At 62.2% G+C, this 20,652-nt stretch overlaps 1 protein-coding gene across 3 annotated transcripts in view; it reads right to left on the bottom strand.

Moving 5' to 3' along the window:
* The window catches only part of PTPRN (protein tyrosine phosphatase receptor type N), a 46,733-nt gene that overhangs the window by 4,520 nt on the left and 21,561 nt on the right, over positions 1-20,652 (bottom strand). For all 3 annotated transcript variants that reach the window (XM_045031835.1, XM_045031834.1, XM_045031836.1), the window contains 13 exons: positions 18,432-18,548; positions 18,164-18,198; positions 14,021-14,370; positions 13,232-13,318; positions 12,817-12,896; positions 12,401-12,465; positions 6,342-6,554; positions 5,999-6,208; positions 4,126-4,273; positions 3,731-3,804; positions 3,425-3,502; positions 2,699-2,818; positions 2,406-2,572 (listed from right to left, as the gene is read on the bottom strand). In XM_045031835.1, the coding sequence (XP_044887770.1) occupies positions 2,406-2,572; positions 2,699-2,818; positions 3,425-3,502; positions 3,731-3,804; positions 4,126-4,273; positions 5,999-6,208; positions 6,342-6,554; positions 12,401-12,465; positions 12,817-12,896; positions 13,232-13,318; positions 14,021-14,370; positions 18,164-18,198; positions 18,432-18,548 (1,744 nt within the window). The remainder of the gene's footprint in view (positions 1-2,405; positions 2,573-2,698; positions 2,819-3,424; positions 3,503-3,730; positions 3,805-4,125; positions 4,274-5,998; positions 6,209-6,341; positions 6,555-12,400; positions 12,466-12,816; positions 12,897-13,231; positions 13,319-14,020; positions 14,371-18,163; positions 18,199-18,431; positions 18,549-20,652) is intronic.

The raw sequence follows: 20,652 nt of genomic DNA, 5'->3' as shown, positions 1-20,652 counted from the left end.
TGACTGGAGCCACCCTGAATATGGACATTGGACTGTAACCTCTGGACTATTTCTGAAAGGACTTTTGGCAACTACAAGCTCATCTCTGCTGTGTCTGAACCTCAAGAACTGAATTCACGTCTGTCTGTAGATTGATCTTTCAACCAACACTCTCTCGCTTTTCTTTTCTAATAAATTTTAGCTTAGTTAATAAGAACTGGCTGTAGCGTGTATTTTGGGTAAGATCTAAGTTATAATTGGACCTGGGTGTGTGGCTGATCCTTTGGGGTTGGAAGAACCTTTTCTTTTATATGATGAAGTAAGATTCTCAGGAATCATCATCATATCTGACAGGTGTGTCTGGACGGAGGCCTGAGGCTGGGCACTTTAAGGGAACTGTGTGGTTTGGATTTCTAAGTGACCAGTGAGGTGCTATAGAAGCTGTTTTGTGCTGGTTGGTAAATCTAAGTATTGAAATAACCACCAGCATTTGGGGTTTGTCTGTCCTGTTTGGTTTGCAGTTCACCCTGATTGAGTGACCTCAGCTGGCTCCCACGGGCAGCACTGTCACAGCTCCTCTCCAGTCCAGCCTGCGGTGATGTGGCGCACACAGATCCACACCTACACCCCTCGGCCTGGGGAGGAAGCGGCCCTGACCGCGGTTCGAGCCAGAGACGGGCTGGCTGCACACCCAGCCGCTCCAAAGCCAGCCAGCCCGGCCGGGAGCCGGTAACACTGTCAGTTATATATTCTAGCACTAGAAAAGGTTCAGAAAAGAGCAACTAAAATGATTAGGGGTTTAGAGAGGGTCCCATATGAGGAAAGATTAAAGAGGCTAGGACTCTTCAGCTTGGAAAAGAGGAGACTAAGGGGGGACATGATAGAGGTATATAAAATCATGAGTGATGTTGAGAAAGTGGATAAGGAAAAGTTATTTACTTATTCCCATAATACAAGAACTAGGGGTCACCAAATGAAATTAATAGGCAGCAGGTTTAAAACAAATAAAAGGAAGTTCTTCTTCACGCAGCGCACAGTCAACTTGTGGAACTCCTTACCTGAGGAGGTTGTGAAGGCTAGGACTATAACAATGTTTAAAAGGGGACTGGATAAATTCGTGGAGGTTAAGTCCATTAATGGCTATTAGCCAGGATGGGTAAGAATGGTGTCCCTAGCCTCTGTTTGTCAGAGGATGGAGATGGATGGCAGGAGAGAGATCACTTGATCATTGCCTGTTAGGTTCACTCCCTCAGGGGCACCTGGCATTGGCCACTGTCGGTAGACAGATACTGGGCTAGATGGACCTTTGGTCTGACGCGGTACGGCCTTTCTTATGTTCTTATGTTCAGTGCCACGGGGACGCCAGGGCGGGGCGGTGCCCGTGACAAGCCCTGCTTGCCCGAGCTCTGAGTGCAGTGGCTTCCGCCCACTCTCCTCCCACAGCGAGCGCGGGGGGGACCCTGGCCCGCACTCCTGCCCCGAGCTAACCAAGACGGCAGCAAGAGGCTGGTACGAGAACCAGGCCTGGTCTCTATGGGGGCAGATACGCCTCAGGCCGAGGTATCCACCCGCCACACACCCCAGGGCCCAGCCCTGCAGCCGGGGGCTGGAAATCAGCCCCCTGCCGGCCTGCAGCGCCCCCACAGTGCTGAGCCAAAGCCCTGGCCGCAGGGCCCCTCTGCCCAGCCCCAGGGCCTGCCTGACCCCCACCCTCGGGATCCCAGAGGAGGGGGTGCTCCACTGCCCCCCCCAGTCCAGAATCCTCACTGAGCCCTGGGTCTGCCCCTCCCCCAGACAGCAGAGACTCACCCCCCTTCGCTGCAGGCTGGGAGGCCCCTGTGCACGCAGGCCCAGGTCACACCGGGCTTTGGGCCCCCGTCTGCAGTGGGGAACCGGGGTCTCATCCCCTGCCCCCCAGGCTCCCCTGTTCCCCCAGGAGCAGCGCTCTCTGCCCCAGCTGAGCTGGCCCCCACCTAGTCTCCCAGGGCCTCTCTCTGCCAGAAGGTTCAGAACTTCCCCCCGCCGCATCCCACGCCAGCGGCAGGGCAGGGCAGGGCAGCATCCCCGTGCCACCCCCACACTGGCCCAGGCCATTCAGGGACTCGCCCGAGGGCCATTGCCAGGGGCCCTCCCCCGTCTCACAGCCGCCCCAGCTGCAGCGCTGCAAGTCGGCACACCCGCTCCCCCGCCTCCCAGACCCACAAGCGCAGCCCCCTCTGAGTGGACATCAACGCCCCTGGCTGCCCCCCAGCTGACTGGGCATCTGACAGGGTGTGCCCCAGCCCCTCTCAGAGCCACCCCCAGGGCCCGGTTCCCCTGCCGGCTGCCGAAGCAGGCCGGGCTCTGCCAGACCATCTGCCCTGAGGCGGCCGCTCCTAGCCAGGCTGTGCGGCGGGCGGGTGCCCCGGCAGGAGGCTGCCCCGTACCTGCGGAAGTCCAGGAGGGGGCGGGTGGTGGTGGGGATGCCCTCGGCTGGCCAGCTCAGGAAGTGGAACTGGGTCAGAGTGCGGGTCTCCTGCGACTGCACGTTCTTCAGGTAGAAGCTGCGCACCAGGAAGTCCTCGCACCAGATGTGCTCCGAGACCAGGTTCACCTGCACGGAGAGGCCAGGGAGTCACGGCCCAGCCAGCCCCAGCTCCAATGGCACCACTTCCCTGGGGGCCTGCGCTCTGCCCGCTGCGCCCCACGGGCCGTGCCCCCCGCCCACCCTGCCACTTGCCTCGTAGATGTGGTAGAGGGAGGAGCCTTCATCGGGCCAGTAGCGATCGCACTGCTTGACGCTGTCCTCCACCAGCGGGCTCAGCATGACGATCACGGTGCAGCCGTTCTCCCACACCATCTGCACGCAGGCCACACGCCGTCAGCAGCGGGCGCTGGGCCCAGGCTCGGGGGCTTGTTAGAGGGGCTCTGCTGGGAGCGCCAGGTGGGACTGCGAGGAGTCCAGCGGCGGGCAGAGCTCAGCAGCTGAAGCCTGGGGTCCCAGGCTGCACCTGCTGAGCCAGGCTGGACTGGCAGGGGCAGGTCTCTGGAGCGCTGGCCGCTGGGCACAGCCTGGCCAAGAGGACCCAGAGGAGTCCCTGGAAAGGGAACTGGGGGAGCAGCCCCAATAGCCGGACTGGGCACCTCCCTGCTGCTTCCTGCCCCCGGCTCAGGAAAGCCAGGGCACCCTGGGCACAGCAAGGTCCGGCCCAGATGATGCCCACCCGCCATCCTCACACACGCCTGCCTGAGGCCCTGTGACCCAGCACTCCAGGGAGCCTCCGGTCTCCCCACTGACAGGGGGGATTCGGAGCTGAGCAAGGAGGAGCCCCCTGCCAGGCAGTGCACAGGACAGCACCCTGCTGTGGGCACCTTTGTGCCCAGCCACGGCTGATGCCTCAAAGGTGGGGTGGGGAGGTACCGGCTCCAGCCCCCTCCGGCCTCCCTCCCCGCGGCCGGCACTCACCTGCCAGAAGTCGGCGATGGTGTGCGAGAGGGGCCCCTGCGTGGCGATGTAGGCCGGCATCCGCGGGTCGTGCTCAATCTGGGCCAGGAGACAGCGCGTCAGCACAATGGGGGTGCAGCGGGGGCCCCCAGGAAATGGACGCAGCAGTGGCCCGGGGCGAGCGGGCACACGCGTGTCGGTACAGGGTGGAGCACACGAGCGTCCCGGGCAGAACCCTGCTCTGAGGAACACCCCCAGTCGCCCGGGGCAGGCCGGCGGGGGGGCCCAGCAGGCCGGCAGGGGGGGCCCAGGCGAGCTCTCACTTACGATAGGGCTGGCGTTGATGAAGTCGCTGCGGGAGGGGCTGCTCTCGGCCTTCAGCTTGATCCGCGCGTGGTCGTCTGGGAAATCACCGTACAAGGGGAGCCGTGAGCGAGCAAGATGGGGCCGGGGAAAGCGCCCAGCCAGCCCCACGCACCCCAGGATCCACTGGGCCTCAGAGCTGCCCACGGCTCCGCTCTTGCGGGGTGGGGGAGAGACCCGGTTTTCTCTGTCCAAGCAATGCCGGTCGGCAACCCCCATTCCCCCCCAGCCTGTATGGCCCACTCCAACGATGGGCAGCCCCCAGCACACCCCAGGGGCCCCTGGGGTGACACTCGCTGGGCTGGCAGCTCTTTGGGCCCCAGCCCGCCGGGGGGGCTCTGAGGGGGCAGGGCACTCACAGGGCACGTAGTCGGGGTTGCGGTTTTTCTTCAGGTTGGCGTCGCTGCGGGCTGCAGCGCAGACGCTGGGCTCAGCCTGGTACGCGCACAGTGCCTGCCACTCCTTGGCCAGCCGGTCGCGGTTCCTCAGGTGGTCTTCCATGTAGGCCTGCGGGCACAGCGCGTGGTCAGCGCCGGGGGGGGCAGCAGGGCAGTGCCCAGCCAAGCGAGCGACGGGATGCGGGGAGGGCAGCCCTCGGACCCAGAGAAGAGGCCACACAGGGAGGGGAGGGAAGCAGGAGCCCCCCCAGTCTCCAGCAGGGATGGCGGGTGGCTCTCCCCAGGGAGCTAAGGGAGGAGATCAGAGACAGCCTGAACAGGGCGTCTCTGCACCGGCTGGGCTGAGCAGACCTCGTCTCTGTGCTAACTAAGGGCTGCCAATGCCGGGTTCCCATGGGCTGAGGAAACACACACCCCCGCCCCCATTTGGGGAGTCACTGCACGTCCAGGCTGGGGTGCACCAGTGCCAGCAGAGAGGGCAAGTCTCTGCCCAGGGTCTGTCTCAGCTGGGGGCTGGCTAGCTGTGTGACCGCCCCCGAAGGAAGCCTCTGCTCCGAACACAGGGAGATAAAAGGGAATCACCATCGGAACCAGCACAGTTAGGGCTCCTAACCCTCGAGTGGGCTCACCCTCCAGTAGGGGGCAGCGCGCGCGCACACACACACACACACACGGGGATGGGGACACACACACCTGAGGGCTCACTCCCACCAGCAGGGGGCAGCGCGCGCACACACATGGGGATGGGGACACACACACCTGAGGGCTCACTCCCACCAGCAGGGGGCAGCGCGCGCACACACGGGGATGGGGACACACCCCAGGGCTCACTCCCTCCAACAGGGGGCAGCGCGCACACATACAGGGGGATGGGGACACACCCCAGGGCTCACTCCCTCCAACAGGGGGCAGCGTGCACACACCCGGGGATGGGGACACACCCCAGGGCTCACTCGCTCCAACAGGGGGCAGCGCGTACACACACCCGGGGATGGGGACACACCCCAGGGCTCACTCCCTCCAACAGGGGGCAGCGCGTACACACACCCGGGGATGGGGACACATCCCAGGGCTCACTCCCTCCAACAGGGGGCAGCGCGTGCACACACACGGGGATGGGGACACACCCCAGGGCTCACTCCCTCCAGCAGGGGGCAGCGTGCACACACACACGGGGATGGGGACACACCCCAGGGCTCACTCCCTCCAACAGGGGGCAGCGTGCACACACCCGGGGATGGGGACACACCCCAGGGCTCACTCCCTCCAGCAGGGGGCAGCGTGCACACACACACACACACACCCGGGGATGGGGACACACCCCAGGGCTCACTCCCTCCAGCAGGGGGCAGCGCGCGCACACACCCGGGGATGGGGACACACCCCAGGGCTCACTCCCTCCAGCAGGGGGCAGCGCGCACACACACCCGGGGATGGGGACACACCCCAGGGCTCACTCCCTCCAGCAGGGGGCAGCGCGCACACACACCCGGGGATGGGGACACACCCCAGGACTCACTCCCTCCAGCAGGGGGCAGCGCGTGCACACACACGGGGATGGGGACACACCCCAGGGCTCACTCCCTCCAGCAGGGGGCAGCGCGTGCACACACACGGGGATGGGGACACACCCCAGGGCTCACTCCCTCCAGCAGGGGGCAGCGCGCACACACACCCGGGGATGGGGACACACCCCAGGGCTCACTCCCTCCAGCAGGGGGCAGCGCGCACACACACACGGGGATGGGGACACACCCCAGGGCTCACTCCCTCCAGCAGGGGGCAGCGCGTGCACGCACACACACACACCCCTCCCCCCCCCCCCGAGGCTCACCAGGATCATGTGGCCGGTGGAGATGTCCATGTTGGACTGCACTGGCTCCTCGCACCAGGACGGCGTGCTGCTGTGGGAACTGGGGCTGGCCTGGGGGGCGTCGCTGAACTGGGACGAGACGCTGCTGACCCGGGAATTCTCCGCCGGGGCCGGGGGGGCTTCTGCGCGGCCGAAGAGCGACTTGGCGGCCATGTGCTGCCGGCACAGCTCCTGGGGGGGGCGAGACCAGCGCTGCCAGCACTGCACCGAGCCCGCAGCATCCCCCCGCCCCTCCGAGCCGAGCCGTGGCTGGTTCAGGCCCCGCTGTGTCCCTGTCCCCCCCCGGCGCTGGCCAAGGCCCTACCTGGTACTCGAAGGTGCTGTCCCCGCTGCCCTCGGGGCCCAGGGCCGCCAGCCGGTCCTTCTCGCGCTGCTTGGCGTGCTGGCGCAGGCAGACGGCGATGGCGGCGGCGATGACCACGCCCGCCACGCAGGCCAGGGCCAGGAAGGTGAGCAGCACGGAGTGGAAGGTGTCGCCGAAGTGCGAGGGGTGCGGGTACGGGACGGCCTCGTTGCGCTGGGGACAGGGGGCAGCAGAGTCAGCCCCTGCCGCCCTGCCCGGTGTGGGGCGCACGGGGGGGGGACCGACAGCGATGCCTGAGCCGGGGCCCCCCCCACAGGGGGCGGGCCAGGGCTGAGAGCCAGCAAGGGGCAGGCCCTGAGCCCCCCAGCCACAAAGGGGGAGCCCCCATTGTCCCTTCTGCTCTGGCCTGGTGAGGTAACCATGGGAACGGGCAGGAGCGCACAGTGAGCCGGCTCAGCGGGGCACCGGAGAACAGGCCGGGGTTACCGTGGCAACGGCGCGATGCCAGCTGCAGCGCCCGGCCAGGGGCCTTTGGGGCGTGCGGGAGCCAAGGAGAGTGCGGCTAACGCTGGGGAGGGAGCCCGGCGCAGGGACGGCCTCTCCCCTCCCACCCCCAGCCCGGGGCACCCCTGCAGGGGACAAAACCGCTGCTAGCGGATGGTCACACCTTGGAGTCACTACAGACCTGGGGCCGGATGGGAGCCGGTGCCCCCGGAGGGGACAGGCGCTGTCCCCCATTCCCCACCCCCCTGAGCCAGCCGGTCCCCGCCCTGGGGCCGGGAGCCGGCGCCCCCTAAATGGGACAGGCCCCATGTCCCATTCTCCACCCCCAAGCCAGCCCCCGCATCTGCTCTCAGGATTCGGGCCCAGCTGGCCTGCCCTCCCAGGGGGCTGGGCCGGGCAGCAGGAGGGCAGAGGGAGGACCATGCTGCTGGGCTCCTCTCCTCTGACTCCCCGAGCTTCTAAGCCCCTCTTCTGAGAGCTCCCCCCTCAGCCCCTCCTGTCCACCTCCCCTGCCCTCTGTGAGCCCCCAGCGAAATCCAAATCCAGCTCCCCTGCCTCATCAGTACCGGCAACCGCCCGCCAGCCCCCCTCAGGCTCGTGGCATCACACCCTCCCCCCAGCCCCCAAGGCCTCGTGCATTGCTGCTCCTGCCCCACCTCAGTCACTGCACACACCCCCCTTTAATGCCCCCCAAACCACAGCCCCCAAGACATCTCCCTGGCCTGGCACCCAGTTGAGGCTGCTTGTCCTCTCCGCAGCCTGGCATTGCCCCCATCACCGGCCCCACCCGACGCTGCACCCAGTGGTAAGGTGCCAGGACAGAGACCAGGCTCTCTGCGGGCGGGGCAACGGCGCATCCAGCAAGAGGATTCACCCAGAGCTGCTCAGCCCTTGGCAACGAGCGGGGTCGCCAGGAGCTCCCCTTCCCAAGGCACCATCACCGGGGCACCGCAGCGCCTGCTCTGTGCCCTTCCCCTCAGGCTGTGCTGGGCAGTGGAGTCCCCGAGACCTGCCCCATTTGGGGAGTTGGGGTGACCCTCGGGCTGCTGGTGCGGTGCCAAGGTGACACTCCCTGCGGGAAGGGCCCTGTCTCCTCACACCACAGCCCCCGTGACAGAGTGGGAATTTTTCATAATATTTTATATGACTACTGTGTGTGCCTCAGTTTCCTCTGTGTGCTGCACAGTTAACTAGGTAGGGAAAAAAGCTGTCTGGAGTCTGGGGCCAGACAATGGCCTGGCCATTTGGTACCTAGCTACTAATGACTAGGGGTGGGGGTGGGCAGGGCACCACCCTCTGCAGGAAGCCAGCCAGGTGGGACTAGCCTGAACAAAAGGACTAAAGACGAGGCCAGGTGACCCCTTGCCCAGAGAGAAGAACAAAGGAGGGGGGGGGGGCTGTTACATGTGGGCCGCTCTTCCACGGGGACCAGAGAGGGGCCGGAGGGTTCTGGGCTCAGGCTGACCCAGCTGGACGCTGCTGTAACTGCGTGTTAATCTAAGGACTCTCTACGCTGTGTCCAGACATCCAACAAACCCCATGTGTACCCCACTGGCTGAGTCACTGCAGTCAGGAAGGTGGGGATGCTTTGCTGCCTTGGGGTGGGCAAGGCTCCCTCAGGGGTCCAAGCCAGTGGACTTGCTGAGGGGAGCTGACGGTGTGACCCGGGGTGCTGAAGGCTCCGAGGGTTGGTCCCAGGAGCTGACCCCAGTGAGCGTGATGCTGAGGGGCTGGCGCACTGCAGGGCTCCTGGCGGGGCTGTTCCACCACTGCTTCCCTAGGAGTGTGGGAGCTAGAGCTCCTGATGTCCCACCTCCCCCAAGCCAAGGGGCTCACACCCTGTCCTCAGCACAGCCTGGGAGCCCTCTGAGTCTGCGCAGCCCCCGGCCACAGCCAGGCCAGCTCCAGGGGAGAGCAGGGTAGGGTGTGAGCCACCGGCGTGTCATCCCTGGGAGCTGGACGGGATCCTGTTCCCAGCGGGGACCATGAGATCAGCTGGTCTGAGCTCTGTACAGCTCTGGCCCGAGGATTCCCCCCGTCACCCCCTGTCAAACTAGGCCCAATAGCCTCGCTGGGGTAAAGGCACCAGGCCGGAGAGCTGGAGAAGCCACCGCTGCCCCTGGGAGTTAGTCAGTCACCTGCACTGTTAACAACGGGGGCCTAAGTTGTCTGGCTTCAGCTTCCAGCCGTTGGCTCTCTCCAGTCCCCACCCATTCTGTGCTGCAGCAACAGAGGGGTCGGGCCTGGGGCCCAGATCGAGCCAGGAGTGTCTTTAAAATCCGTGAAGGCAGCAGCTCCGTTCCCTGGGTCCCTTTCCCTCCCCGTTTCTCGCTGGGCATCTCCACACCCAGGCAGTGGGTCTGGTTTGTTTCTCAAGGCACCTGTGGGGCAGGAACTGGCCAGGTTTGTTTCTCAGCGAGAGAGTCTGTATTAGTGCGCAGGAAACAGCAGGTGCTAACGGATTCGTTAGTCTAGCGGAGCCGGGCAGAACAGCCAACGGCAGGAAGCTAAAGCCAGACAAATGCCAATGGAAAATGAGGTACAAACTGTTAACAGGGCAGAGCACTGGACCAAGCGCCCGCGGCAGCGGTGTCTTCTCCAGCCCCTGAGGGCTTCCCGTCCAGCCTAGACGGGAGTCTAGAGGATCTCATGGTCCATGCTGGCTTTAAACTCTGTGGAGCTACGAAACGTCCCCATGGCTCGTGGCCCCGGCCCAGCCCCCACTGCCAGACAAAGATAAAGAGCAGCACCAGCGTCCTCTGGCTGGACAGGGCTGGCCCCACCGAGCCTCTCAGCAACGCCCCGGCGCCTGCGACGGAACGCCTGCCACACCGGCACTCCCGCAGCACCGGCGCCCGCGACAACGTCCCAGCAAGCCCCGGCTGCAGGGCACTAATCAGGGCCTTTCGGAAACAGCTGGAGCCACATGACGACAAACCTAGCGAGGGCAGTGGGGACGGGGGGAGGGGGGAGCTTAGCAGGCGGCTGGCACCATACAGAAGGAGCCCTAGGGGCACAGCACCCAGCCCGGGGCCACAGGACAGGAGTGAAACGCAGGGCTGGCTCCAACCACCGACCAGGGCGAAACCCCACCCTGCAGCAATACAGACCCTCCTCCCACCTGGACTGGGCCATCCCCCCTGCCACAGAGCAGAGCCAGGCCAGTCTCCCAGCCCCCAGCGCAGAGCGTTCCTGCCGGGCACCACGTCGGCCAGTGCAGCCAACGCTGCCCCAACCCCTCCGGAGAGCACGAGGGGGTCAGAAACTAACCCCGACCGCAAACACGACCCACTGCTACAGCATCGCTCCCCGGGCACAACCCCAACCAAGGCGCAAACCGCCCCACCCCACACCAGAATATAGCCCAAGGCCAAGACACCAACGTCCACATCAAAGGCTGCTTGCGATCCCTGCACAGCCCTGCCTGGCCCCAGTGACCTGGGCAGAGCTAGGCTGGGCCAGGGGCAAGCTCATGCCACCCACAGAATCAGGGCCCAGGAACCAGGGGTTGGGAATGGGGGACAGGCATGACCGCACAGCCGGCCAGACAGGAGGGGTCGGGGCCGGACAATACAGGAACGGGGCAAGTCCGCCCAGCCCCAGGGATGAGCAGACTGTCCAAAAGCCACAGGTAGAATCAGGCCTGGCAGGAGAGCAGCACCACACCATGGGGCAGGAATGGACGCTGGGGCTCAAACCCCAGGGGGCAGGAACCCCAACAGAGCAGGGGCTCTGCCTCAGTGACACCTGGCAGCATGGGGCAGCTGGCCACATTTGAATGTAACCGATCTGTGAAGCACAGGGTAGGTGCATCTCATCAATGGGCACCCCAAGTGCCAGTCTGCCCAGGCCACCCCCTTTGCTGGGGCAGCCCCCCCCCCCACCTCATTTCAGGACATTCTGGCCCTTGCTCCAAATCTCTGGCCCCAGGACCAGAGCCTGAGAACTCATCCAGCCCCATCTCCACCCCCACCACCCCATGGCCAGGCAGAAAATCCCCCATGCCCCTCCTTTGAACCCTCAGCCCAGTGCGCGCGGTGCTGAGGGGAGCAGCGATGACAGCCATTCCGCTGCAGGAGACGTCTCTGCACTGAGATCAGCATCCCCCCAGAAACCGCTTCTCCCCGACCCAGCTGGGACATGCACCCAGCCCATCCCTCCCCGCACAAGCCAGGGGAGTTTCCCAGGGCAGAGGCAAGCGTACCCCGCAGTTCATGCTGTCGCAATGGAGCCAAGGCCAGGAAATCCCCCAGCGAGGCAGAGCCTGGCTGGCTGTGCCAGTGACAGCACACTCTGCCTTGAGTCCTGCCCCACTCAAGGCTCTGCTGAGGCCAACCCCCCACCCTCCCGACACATGGATTGAGGTGAAAATCCCACAGCCCCAGACCCTTCCTGGGCACTGCACCAGCTCTAGGGTGACCAGATGTCCCGATTTTATAGGGTTGTGACGAAGTGGGAATGTTCCTAATGTTTCCTCTGAATACTGTGTGGGTGCCTCAGTTTCTGGCCAACACTCTGTCTCCTGGCAACTAATGGCCGGGCTCTTCCCCCCCCCGCAAGGGGATGCTAAAGGTGTTGGAGAACAGAGAGATCAGGTGACCTCCTGGCCAGGGAAAGAGACAAAGGCCAGAGAGGAGGGGCTGGAGGGGGGGTCAGTTTGGGGCTGGCTGGGGACGGGAAGTGAGGACAGACGTGGGGGTCTGGCTCGCTGGGCCCCTGAATGGACCCGGCCGAGGGGTCCGGTTTGCTGTACCTACAAGCTCTGTTTCAGACCCTGTTCCTGTCATCGAATAAACCTCTGTGTTACTGGCTGGCTGAGAGTCACGTCTGACTGCAAAGTGGGGGGGCAGGACCCTGTGGCCCCCCCCAGGACCCCGCCTGGGCGGACTCGCTGTGGGAAGCGCACGGAGGGGCAGAGGATGCTGAATGCTCCAAGGAGAGACCCAGGAGGTGAAGCCGGGGGAGCTTCTTGCCCTGCAGACAGGCTGCTCCGAGGGAGAGGAGGCTCCCCAGAGTCCTGCCTGGCTTGGTGGGGAGCAGCGCCCGGGGACCCCGTGACAAGGGTCAATCCTGATATTTGGGGCTGTGTCTTATAGAGGCGCCTATTACCTCCCACCCCATCCTGATTTTTCACCCTTGCTATCTGGTCACCCTAACCAGCTCACCCACTAGGAGTTTGCAGCAGGTGGCACCAGTCCCCCCCCTGCCCCTAGTGCTGAACCAGCCCCACAGACGGAGAGGGAGGGGGTCTGACCTCCTGCTGCTACACGAACAACCCTGCAGCAGAGGAGCCCAGGTTCCAGCACAGGCAGCCCCAGGAGACGGCCCCAGCCCCTGACCCTCCAGCCCCAGGAGACAGCTGCAGCCCAGCCCCAAGATACAACGTTACCACCCCGCCCCCCAAGATCCCAACCCCCAGGACGCTGGCACTGGTACATGGCCGCGTCCCCAGTCACTCAGCTGTTCAGTGCCACATGCGGCGCTGCAGGGGCACAGTGGGGAGCCCGACCCAGGACGAGCCCGTCGGGGCGTCTGCGGCAGAGTCGCTGCCTTACCTGCCCCACACCCGTCTGCACAATCTTCAGCCCCAGCTCAGCCTCCAGCTCCGACTTCACCATTGCTGCGGAGAGGGGAGAGGTCAGGGCGGGGAACACACGGCCCCAGCAACTACAGGTGGGGTGAATTGCTGAGGGCCTGCCCCGGACCATGGGGGCATCACCCTGCTTCCCAGCTCCTCCCCCCACTGCCTGCCCTACAGCGCGGGGCGCAGATCACAGCAGGCACTCAGAGCTGGGAGGGGCCGTGGATGTGTGTGAAGGGGGGGCAGGGGGATCAATGAATCACCTGGGCCCCACACTCCATGCCCTGGCCTGTGCCCCATGCAGCCTCCCCTCGCCCAGGTGGTGCAGGCCCAGCCAGCTCCCGGGCCTCTCCCTCACAGGACCCAGAGCCCCCAGCCGCCCCCACTCACCGGCCTGATTGGTCACATCTGCCAGCGACAGGTTCTGATGGTTCTGCCGGATCTGGAAGGTGAGAGCTGGGCCCACGACGCTGCAGGGAGCAGAGAGGCCTGGGCATTACGAGACAGGGAGGGGCCAGACCGCAGCCAAGGGGGCCGTGCCCCCCGCCCAGACCCCACCCCGGATCCCTGTGCCCCGGCCTGGCCTAACCGAGGAGATTGGGGTCAGGGCAGCTGATGACGTGCCACAAAGAGGGGTCAGAGACTGTGGATGAACTGGGGTGAGACCTCAACCCCTTGGCCCTACGCCCCCACCACTGCACTCGCCCCACGCCAGCCCATCCCCCACAGTGCCCCTATCACCCCACCCCCTCCAGCGAGGATACACCCCTCCCAGGATGCATTGCTCTGCCCCCCGCGGCCCCACCTGATGTTGATGAAGCTGGTTGTGGACAGGTGCAGGTGCTCGGCCAGGATCTCCAGCAGCCGGACGCCGGCAGTGAAGTCCAGCGACCTGGAGGGGAGCAGAGAGGGGCGCAGCTCAGGGACAGGCTGGGAGCCGCAGGGAGATTCCAGGCTCACAACCTCCCCCAGCACCCGAGGCGGGTCAAGGGCCCTGAGGGTCAGGCTGTCCGGGCGCTGGAGCAAGCCAGCGACAGGCCGGGTCCCAGCCCTGCCAGGCCCCCGCCATGCGGAGGAGCTGGGAGGAGGGGGGTTAGGTGGGCACGCCAGGCAGGCGGGAGCGCTTGCTCCATCTCCAGGGGGAGGGGAGGAGTCTGGTGCGAGGACGTGTGACCTGGGGGTTAGGAGCATTTACCCAATTTGCACGTGTGGCCATCGTGCGCAGGGGCTGCTCACGCACGTGTCACACGGCCCTTGGGCTGCTCCCGCCAGTCAGAACCAGGAGCCATCCCCGCACGAGGGACAAGCTCCCCATATGCACCCCACCTGAGAGCCCCCCTCGGAGGGCGGGACAAGGGGCCATGGGCAGGACCCCGCCCGTCAGAACCAGGAGCCATCCCGGCCTGAGGAACGAGGTCCCCCCTGCAGGCACCCCAGAGAATCGGCCACAGACCGGCCACCGGGGCGGGGGCCAGAGCGGGGAATGCTGGGGGCCCCCTCCCCACCATGGCCACAGGCACAGCAGCCATACTAGCGAGGAAGCCGCCTACTCTGGCCCTTTCACACCCCACCCCAGCCCCCAGCCACAGCTCACTGCTGGTTGGTGACGATGTAGCCGTACTCCTCGGCGGGCCGGGGCTCCGGCGGCTCCCCCTTCCCGCCATGGGCCCTGGGCTCCGTGTAGCTCTTCTTCTCCACTGGGACCAGCTTGTGGAGATGGAGCACGTCCCCTGCGGCGGGGTCCCTGGGTGCAGCCTGCCCCAGGGCCTGCGGTTCAGCCTGGGACGCCGACGTAGGCCTGGCACTGCCCCGCACCGGGCCAGCCGCCTCCTCCCGGCTTGGCCCCTCCGTCCGGGAGGCGGCACTGGCTGGATTCTCAGGGGGAGGCACCGTGGAGGGGGGCGGCTCCGGCTCCTCTCCGTGCTGCATTTCCCCTTCCATCACCTGGGGCAGAGGGCAGGACATTACCCACGGGGCAGCCGGGCCTGGCTCATGGCAGAGTCTGCCCCAGCTGGGGAAATGAGCCAGCCCTTCAGGCAGGGGAACGGGACCTCACACCTCCTGTGACCGGCCCCTGGCCAGAATCAGTCTCCTCGTGACCTTGGCAAGAGCTCTCAGAGGAGACACAGCTCCGGCTGGGGCCAGGTGCCAGGAGGCGCCGTGCAAGACTCACCCTGGAGTTTCGCTGTCACTCCTCAATCTCAGCCTGCCGCCCTCCCACGGGACTTCTCCCACCTGGGCTGCCAGTAAATATTTGCAGATGGAGCAGGCACGCCTGGGCTAGCTCTCAGCAAACCCATTCTGTGTGCAGCCCAGGGCGCGGAGGCCCAGCCCCTGGGGCAGTGGATGCACAGACCCCTCTGAAGAGCCAGCTGGTCGAAGGGGACGGAGGGCTGTACGGGACACACCTGTGGAAGGCTGCTTGGCCCAACTGGGAAGAAAATTAAGCTACAGCCGTCCGGGAAGACGGACAATCCGGGTCAGGGATTCTATGCTAGGAAGATCTGCAAGGGCCAGGAGGACAACAGGACGGCGTGCTGCCTTCCCGGAGCCAGGCCGTGAGCTGTCGCTGAGATCTGACAGGTTTCTGCAGTCGACGGGGACGAACCGTACTAATGACAGAGCTCGGTGGGATTGCACACAGATTACACAGACCTTTCCAGTTCCCTGAAGAACATCCGAGCGACCTTCCCGGAGATCCGGCCTGTCCTGCGAGCAAAGCAGGACAGAACAGAGGACTCTGGGGGTGAACTGGTGGCTAGGTGCTAGGAGGGGGGGCTGCAGAGTTAGGCTGGCCTCCGCCTCTGCAGAAAGATGACCGATCTCCTTGGGGACAGGCTGGCTAGAGTCGTTGAGAGAGGGTTAAACTAACCAGGGGACGATGACGACGGGGAGGAAACGGGAACACAGTCGTGATGCTGAGACATCCTCACCAAGACACCAGAGGACACGAAGAGCAGAAATTCTTTAACTGCCTGGACACCAAGGGTAGGAGCCTTGCAAACACACCAGAGGAACCGGAATTGCTCATTTATGAGCATAAACTTGATCCAGTTGGTTTGCCTGGTAGGAAGATTTGGGTGACTGGCATGGCAAAAATCAATGGTTATGACCGACTGAGGAAGGATCAAGTGGCCCAAAGGGGAGGGGCAGCAGCACTGTCAGAAATAGCAGGACCTCTTTCCGATATCAAATGCTTATGGCTCAATACCCTAACGGAGAAAGGGCAAGATGAGGCGTTGGCTGGTGTCTGCTGCAGAGCCGCAAATCCCACTAGGGAACATGATGAGTGGCTCCTCAGGCACCCAGATAGGGTGGGTAGGGAAAAGAGCCCCATGCTCATGGGGGGGTGGGGGGGGACGGCACTTCAGTTTGAAGGGCACACAGTCGTTGTCTCAAGCTGCCAGGACTAAAACATCCTCAGAATGACAGAATTTCCTCACTCAAGCCAGTGCTGAATCCAACGTGGGGGAATTCTGCATTAGACCTCATCTTGAGGGACAAAGAGGAAATGATCAAAGATCTAAAAATTAGTTGTAGCTTAGGTGCAAGTTATGACGTGATCACATTTGTTACATGCAAACAGAATAAAGTCTGAACCAGTAACACACAGGTACCCAGTGGTTAAAATGGGACCATTTCATAAAGCTCCAAACAATTATGAGCCAAATCAGCTGGGAGAAAGAGTTCAAACAGAAAAGTGTGAATGATAATTATGAATTGTTTAAGAATGTTTTACTAGAGGCTCAAAAAGCTACAATTCAAGAAAGAAGGCTGCACTGGTTAAAAAACAACTTGGCATACAGTGGAGGTGAAGGCAGCTATAAAAAATATAAAACAGGGAAGAAAGAAGTTGACAGTAATGAACTATAAATCAGAAGCTACGCATTGTAGAAAATGAATAAGGGAAGCAAAAGGACACCAGGAATAACGTACAGCCAGCAGAGTTAAGGACAAGTATACTAGAAACAAAGGAATCCTAACAATTATATTGGTCCATTACTAAACAGAAGTGGTAGAATTGTCAATAATAATGCAGAAAAGGCAGCAGTTCAATAAATTTTTGTTCTGTATTTAGGGGAGGGAAAAAATGATGTCGTTATCACATGGCGATGAAATACTTTCCATTCCAACACTAACTCAGGAGGATGTTAAACGGCAGCTAGTGAAGTCAGACATTTTAAACTCAGCCGCTTTGGACAATTTGCTTCCAAGTGTTTTAAGAGCTGGCTGAGGAGCTCACTGAACCATTAATGTTGATCTTCCATAACTCTTGGAACACCAGCGAAGTTCCAGCAGACTGGAAGAAAGCAAACGTTGTGTTGCTATTTAAAAAGGGTAAGTGGGATGGCCCAGGTAATCATAGGCCTGTCAGTCCAACATTCATACTGGAAAAAATAATGGAGGAACAGCTGATAATGGGATTTGATTAATAAAGAATTGAAGGAGGGTAACAGTGTAATTAATGCAAATCAGCAGAGATTTATGGAAAATAGATCTTGTCAAACTAACTAGATTTTTTTTTTATGGGATTACAAATTTGGTTGGTAAAAGTGACAGCATGGATGTAATATACTTAGACTTCTGACTCGGTGCCGCATGACATTTTGATTAGGAAAATATAAGGATATAAAGGTAAGATGGCCAGACATTAAATGGGTTAATAACTAGCTAATAGGTCTCAAAATACAACTGTAAATGTGGAATCATCACTAAACGGGTGGGTTTCCAGAGGGGTCCTGCAGGGATCAGTTCTTGTTCCTGTGCTGTTTTAGTGTTTTTATCAATGACATGGAAGAAAACATAAAATCATCTCTGATAAAGTTTGCAGCAGACACAGAAATTGGGGGAAGTGGGAAATAACGAAGAGGACAGGTCACCGATACCGAGTGATCTGATTGCTTGGTAAGCTGGGCTCAAGACAACAATACACATTTTTAATAAGGCCGAAGGTGAAGTCAGACTCCTAGGAAAAGAACATTGGCTGCACTTACAGGATGGGGGAATTCGATCCTGGGATGCAGGGCCTCTGAAAAGGACTTGGGGTCATGGGGGATACTCAGCTGAACTCCCAGTGTAGCCAGAAGGGCTAATGTGATCCTGGGATGCATCAACAGGGGAATCTCGGGGTGGGAGCAGGGAAGTTATTTGACCTCTGTGCTTGGCACTGGTGCGACGCTGCTGGAATCCTGTGGCCAGTTCTGGTGCTCACAGTTCAAGGAGGATGTTGATAAATTGGGGAGGGAGCAGAGAAGAGCCATGAGAAGGATTAAAGGATTGGAAAACCTGCCTTAGAGCGACAGACTCAGGGAGCAGAATCTATGTAGCTTGAAGAGAAAGTTCGGGGTGACGTGATCCCAGCCTGTAAGTACCTGTGTGGGGAACGGGCTTGTCTGGCTGGCAGCGGAAGGTCTAACACGACCCAGCGGCTGGAGGATGAACTAGGCGCACACAGAGTGGCTATAAGACCAGTTTTTACAGGGAGGGGGATTAATCGCTGGAACCACTCACCAAGGGCCGGGGTGGATTCTCCAGCACAAGATGTTTTTCTAAGCCACCTGCTCTAGCTCAGACAGGCCTGAACTCAGGGCAGGGCTCAGGCGAGGTGACCTCAACGGCCTCTGCTGGCCTTTGGATGCCTGACTCGGTGAACCCTTCCTGACCCCCCCGCAACAGGCCTCTCCCTGGGATCAGGGCTGGGATGCTGCCCTGTGCGGTGGGGAACGGCTGGACTTACCCGCTTGGCCTCCGGAGCCTCCTGGCCAAACCCACCTGCCGGGAGAGAAAAGGACATTTCGTGTTGGCGCAGCCAAGGCTCACGCACTGCTCCAGGCACAAAGAAAGCACCTGGGGCGCGGGGGGAGGAATCAGGCAGATTCCAGGATGGGGCAACATACTCCCCCCCCCGCCCCGGGGGGAACACATCCCAGGGTAGAAAGTGCAGTGCTGGCATCTCTCATCTGTCTGCCCCCCGCCCGCCCCCCCGCCAAGTCAGCCCCACTCACCGGGGCGCTGGAGCAGCTGCAGCAGGGCGGACAGGCTGCCGAGCTGCTGCGGACTCAGGTCCTGCAGCCCCACCCCGTAGTCGGCCAGCACCGCCACAAGTCTCTGCAGGGCTGCGTCTGCGGGAGGGAGACAGCGCGCGTTGGGATCCTGCCCACGGAGCAACGGGCAGCCCAGCGCCAGGCACACGATGGCTGGCAGGGGCCGCCCCGTCGTCGGGGGCTGGACGCAGTGGAGGCGACGGGGAGGAGCAGGGAACGGCTGCTGGGCGAGACGACTCACGGCCTGGGCCCGCTGCGCCCACAGAGGTCAGGATCCAGGGGGTGAAGGGACAAGAGCCAGCTGCTGGGGCGGGGCAGGGCAGAGCCCCCCCCGGGGCCCAGAGGAGGAGGAAGGGCAGAGGGAGCTGCATGACTATGGCTAAGATTTAGTCACGGGTGTTTTTAGTAAAAGTCATGGACAGGCCTCATGCCCACGACCTGTCTGACCTTTACTATAAATACTCGGGACTCAAACTTGGCAGCTCCTGGGGCCCCAGGGTGCCGCTGCTCTGGGTGGCCCCAAGGGCTGACAGCTGGCCCCTGCTTGGGGGGAGAGGGGGAAGCTGACTGTCCCCTGCTACCCGAGGCCCCTGGGCACTGCTGCTCGATGGCCTCCGGGGCGGCCCTGGGGTCAGCTGCACCGGCAGCTGCGGAAGTCACGGAGGCCCTGGAAAGTCACGGGATCCGAACAGACTCTCAGCTTTATGCAAGAGCTGCATAAGATTGGTAGTAATGGGGAACTTAAACTACCCAGACATCTGCTGGAAAAGTCACACGGCAAAACCCAGCTGTGACAAAGGGGAATATTTTATGAGCCCGATGCGTGCCTCAGTTTCCCCTGTTTCATGTGGCTAGCCGGGGGGTGGGGGGAGGACTGTTTGTGCAGAGGCAGAGGAGTGAATGTCACCCAGCTGTCTGAGCCGGGATGGGTCACTGGGAAAGGACTGTCCAAGGCTGACCCCATATCAATGGCCATCGCCATCTAGCCCCAACCACCCAGGGGGAGATGGCGTGACGCTGGCAGGACAGGTACCAGCTCGCGGCAAGGCCCCCCCCGGCTCAGCTCTGGGGCTGGAACCCGCCTGGCTCCCCCGTGCATTAGTGCTGGTAAAACAGGCAGTAGACGCTTAGTGTTTAGTGACTGCCTGCGAGTGGCTGCCAGCATCACTCTCCCTTCTCCTGCACGGTGGTAGTTAAGCAGTTGTGTTGTGAGCCTGTGAGTGTGCGAATCACCAGCCAGGAGAGTCAGTAACTCGGGCGAAGGGCCGGTCTGACAGCAGGGGTTAGGGCCTGCCCCCAGTCAGGCCCATCACGCCAGACGGTGCTCTGCTCTTCCCCCCCAACGGAGACAGACGAGTCCTCTGCAGCTCAGAGCACATGGGAGGAAGGGAATGAAATCCCCTCCCCAGGAGGAGCCGGCTCTGGCTCTCGGTGCTGCTCGGACTCGGGGGCCGAGGTTCCCAGGCAGCAGCCAGCGACCCCAGTGGTTAGCCCTGAAGATCACACCGAGCTTGCGTATTACAGCAGTTTCTATGACCTTCGGAAACTTCAGAGTGCACCGGCTGGTGTAGCTACGGGCACCTGCTCTAACCTTGGAAACAACCCGCTTCCTTTGCCTGGCTAATAGAGCTGGAGCTCACGTAGTACAGGCTTGGCTGCACCTCAGAGAAGTGACTGGGGCTTTGGGACTGGGTGTAGGGAACAGGGCTGTGATCCGCGGTGCGAGGGACCCACTGGCACAAAGGTGAGCCAGACAGACGGGGATACCCACACGGACTGGAGCCTACGCCCTGGTTGGGCTGTGAGTGCCTGAGGAGTTCACACTTCACTGGCTGGCGAAATCTCAGGACAGAACTCACAGGCAGGGTGCGGTTTGTACCCTGCCCCGTAGCCGTCTGCCCCGAGGCCGGTCCCCACACCCGCTCGCGACAGGACAGCGTGATGGATGGTTGGAGGCTGAGCACTATGGCCCAGCTTGGGAACAGGATGGGGACGGGGTGAGAGGAGCTGACTGCTGGAGGATCGACGAATCCAGCTCAGGCAGAGCCAGAGCACACCTGAACCTGGGGCTCATGACGGCCGGGCTGGGGTCTGGGCTGACCAGAACGGACGGGGACGATGCTTTGAGCTGCTGTTCCCTGACCCAACCGAAGGACGTCCTGTGCTGTGTGCCAGCGAAGGA

Source organism: Mauremys mutica, chromosome 10, assembly GCF_020497125.1.
Source record: "Mauremys mutica isolate MM-2020 ecotype Southern chromosome 10, ASM2049712v1, whole genome shotgun sequence".
Taxonomy (NCBI): Eukaryota; Metazoa; Chordata; order Testudines; family Geoemydidae; genus Mauremys; species Mauremys mutica.
Note: the sequence above shows the minus strand (reverse complement) of the source record. Positions and strands in the feature narration are given on the sequence as shown.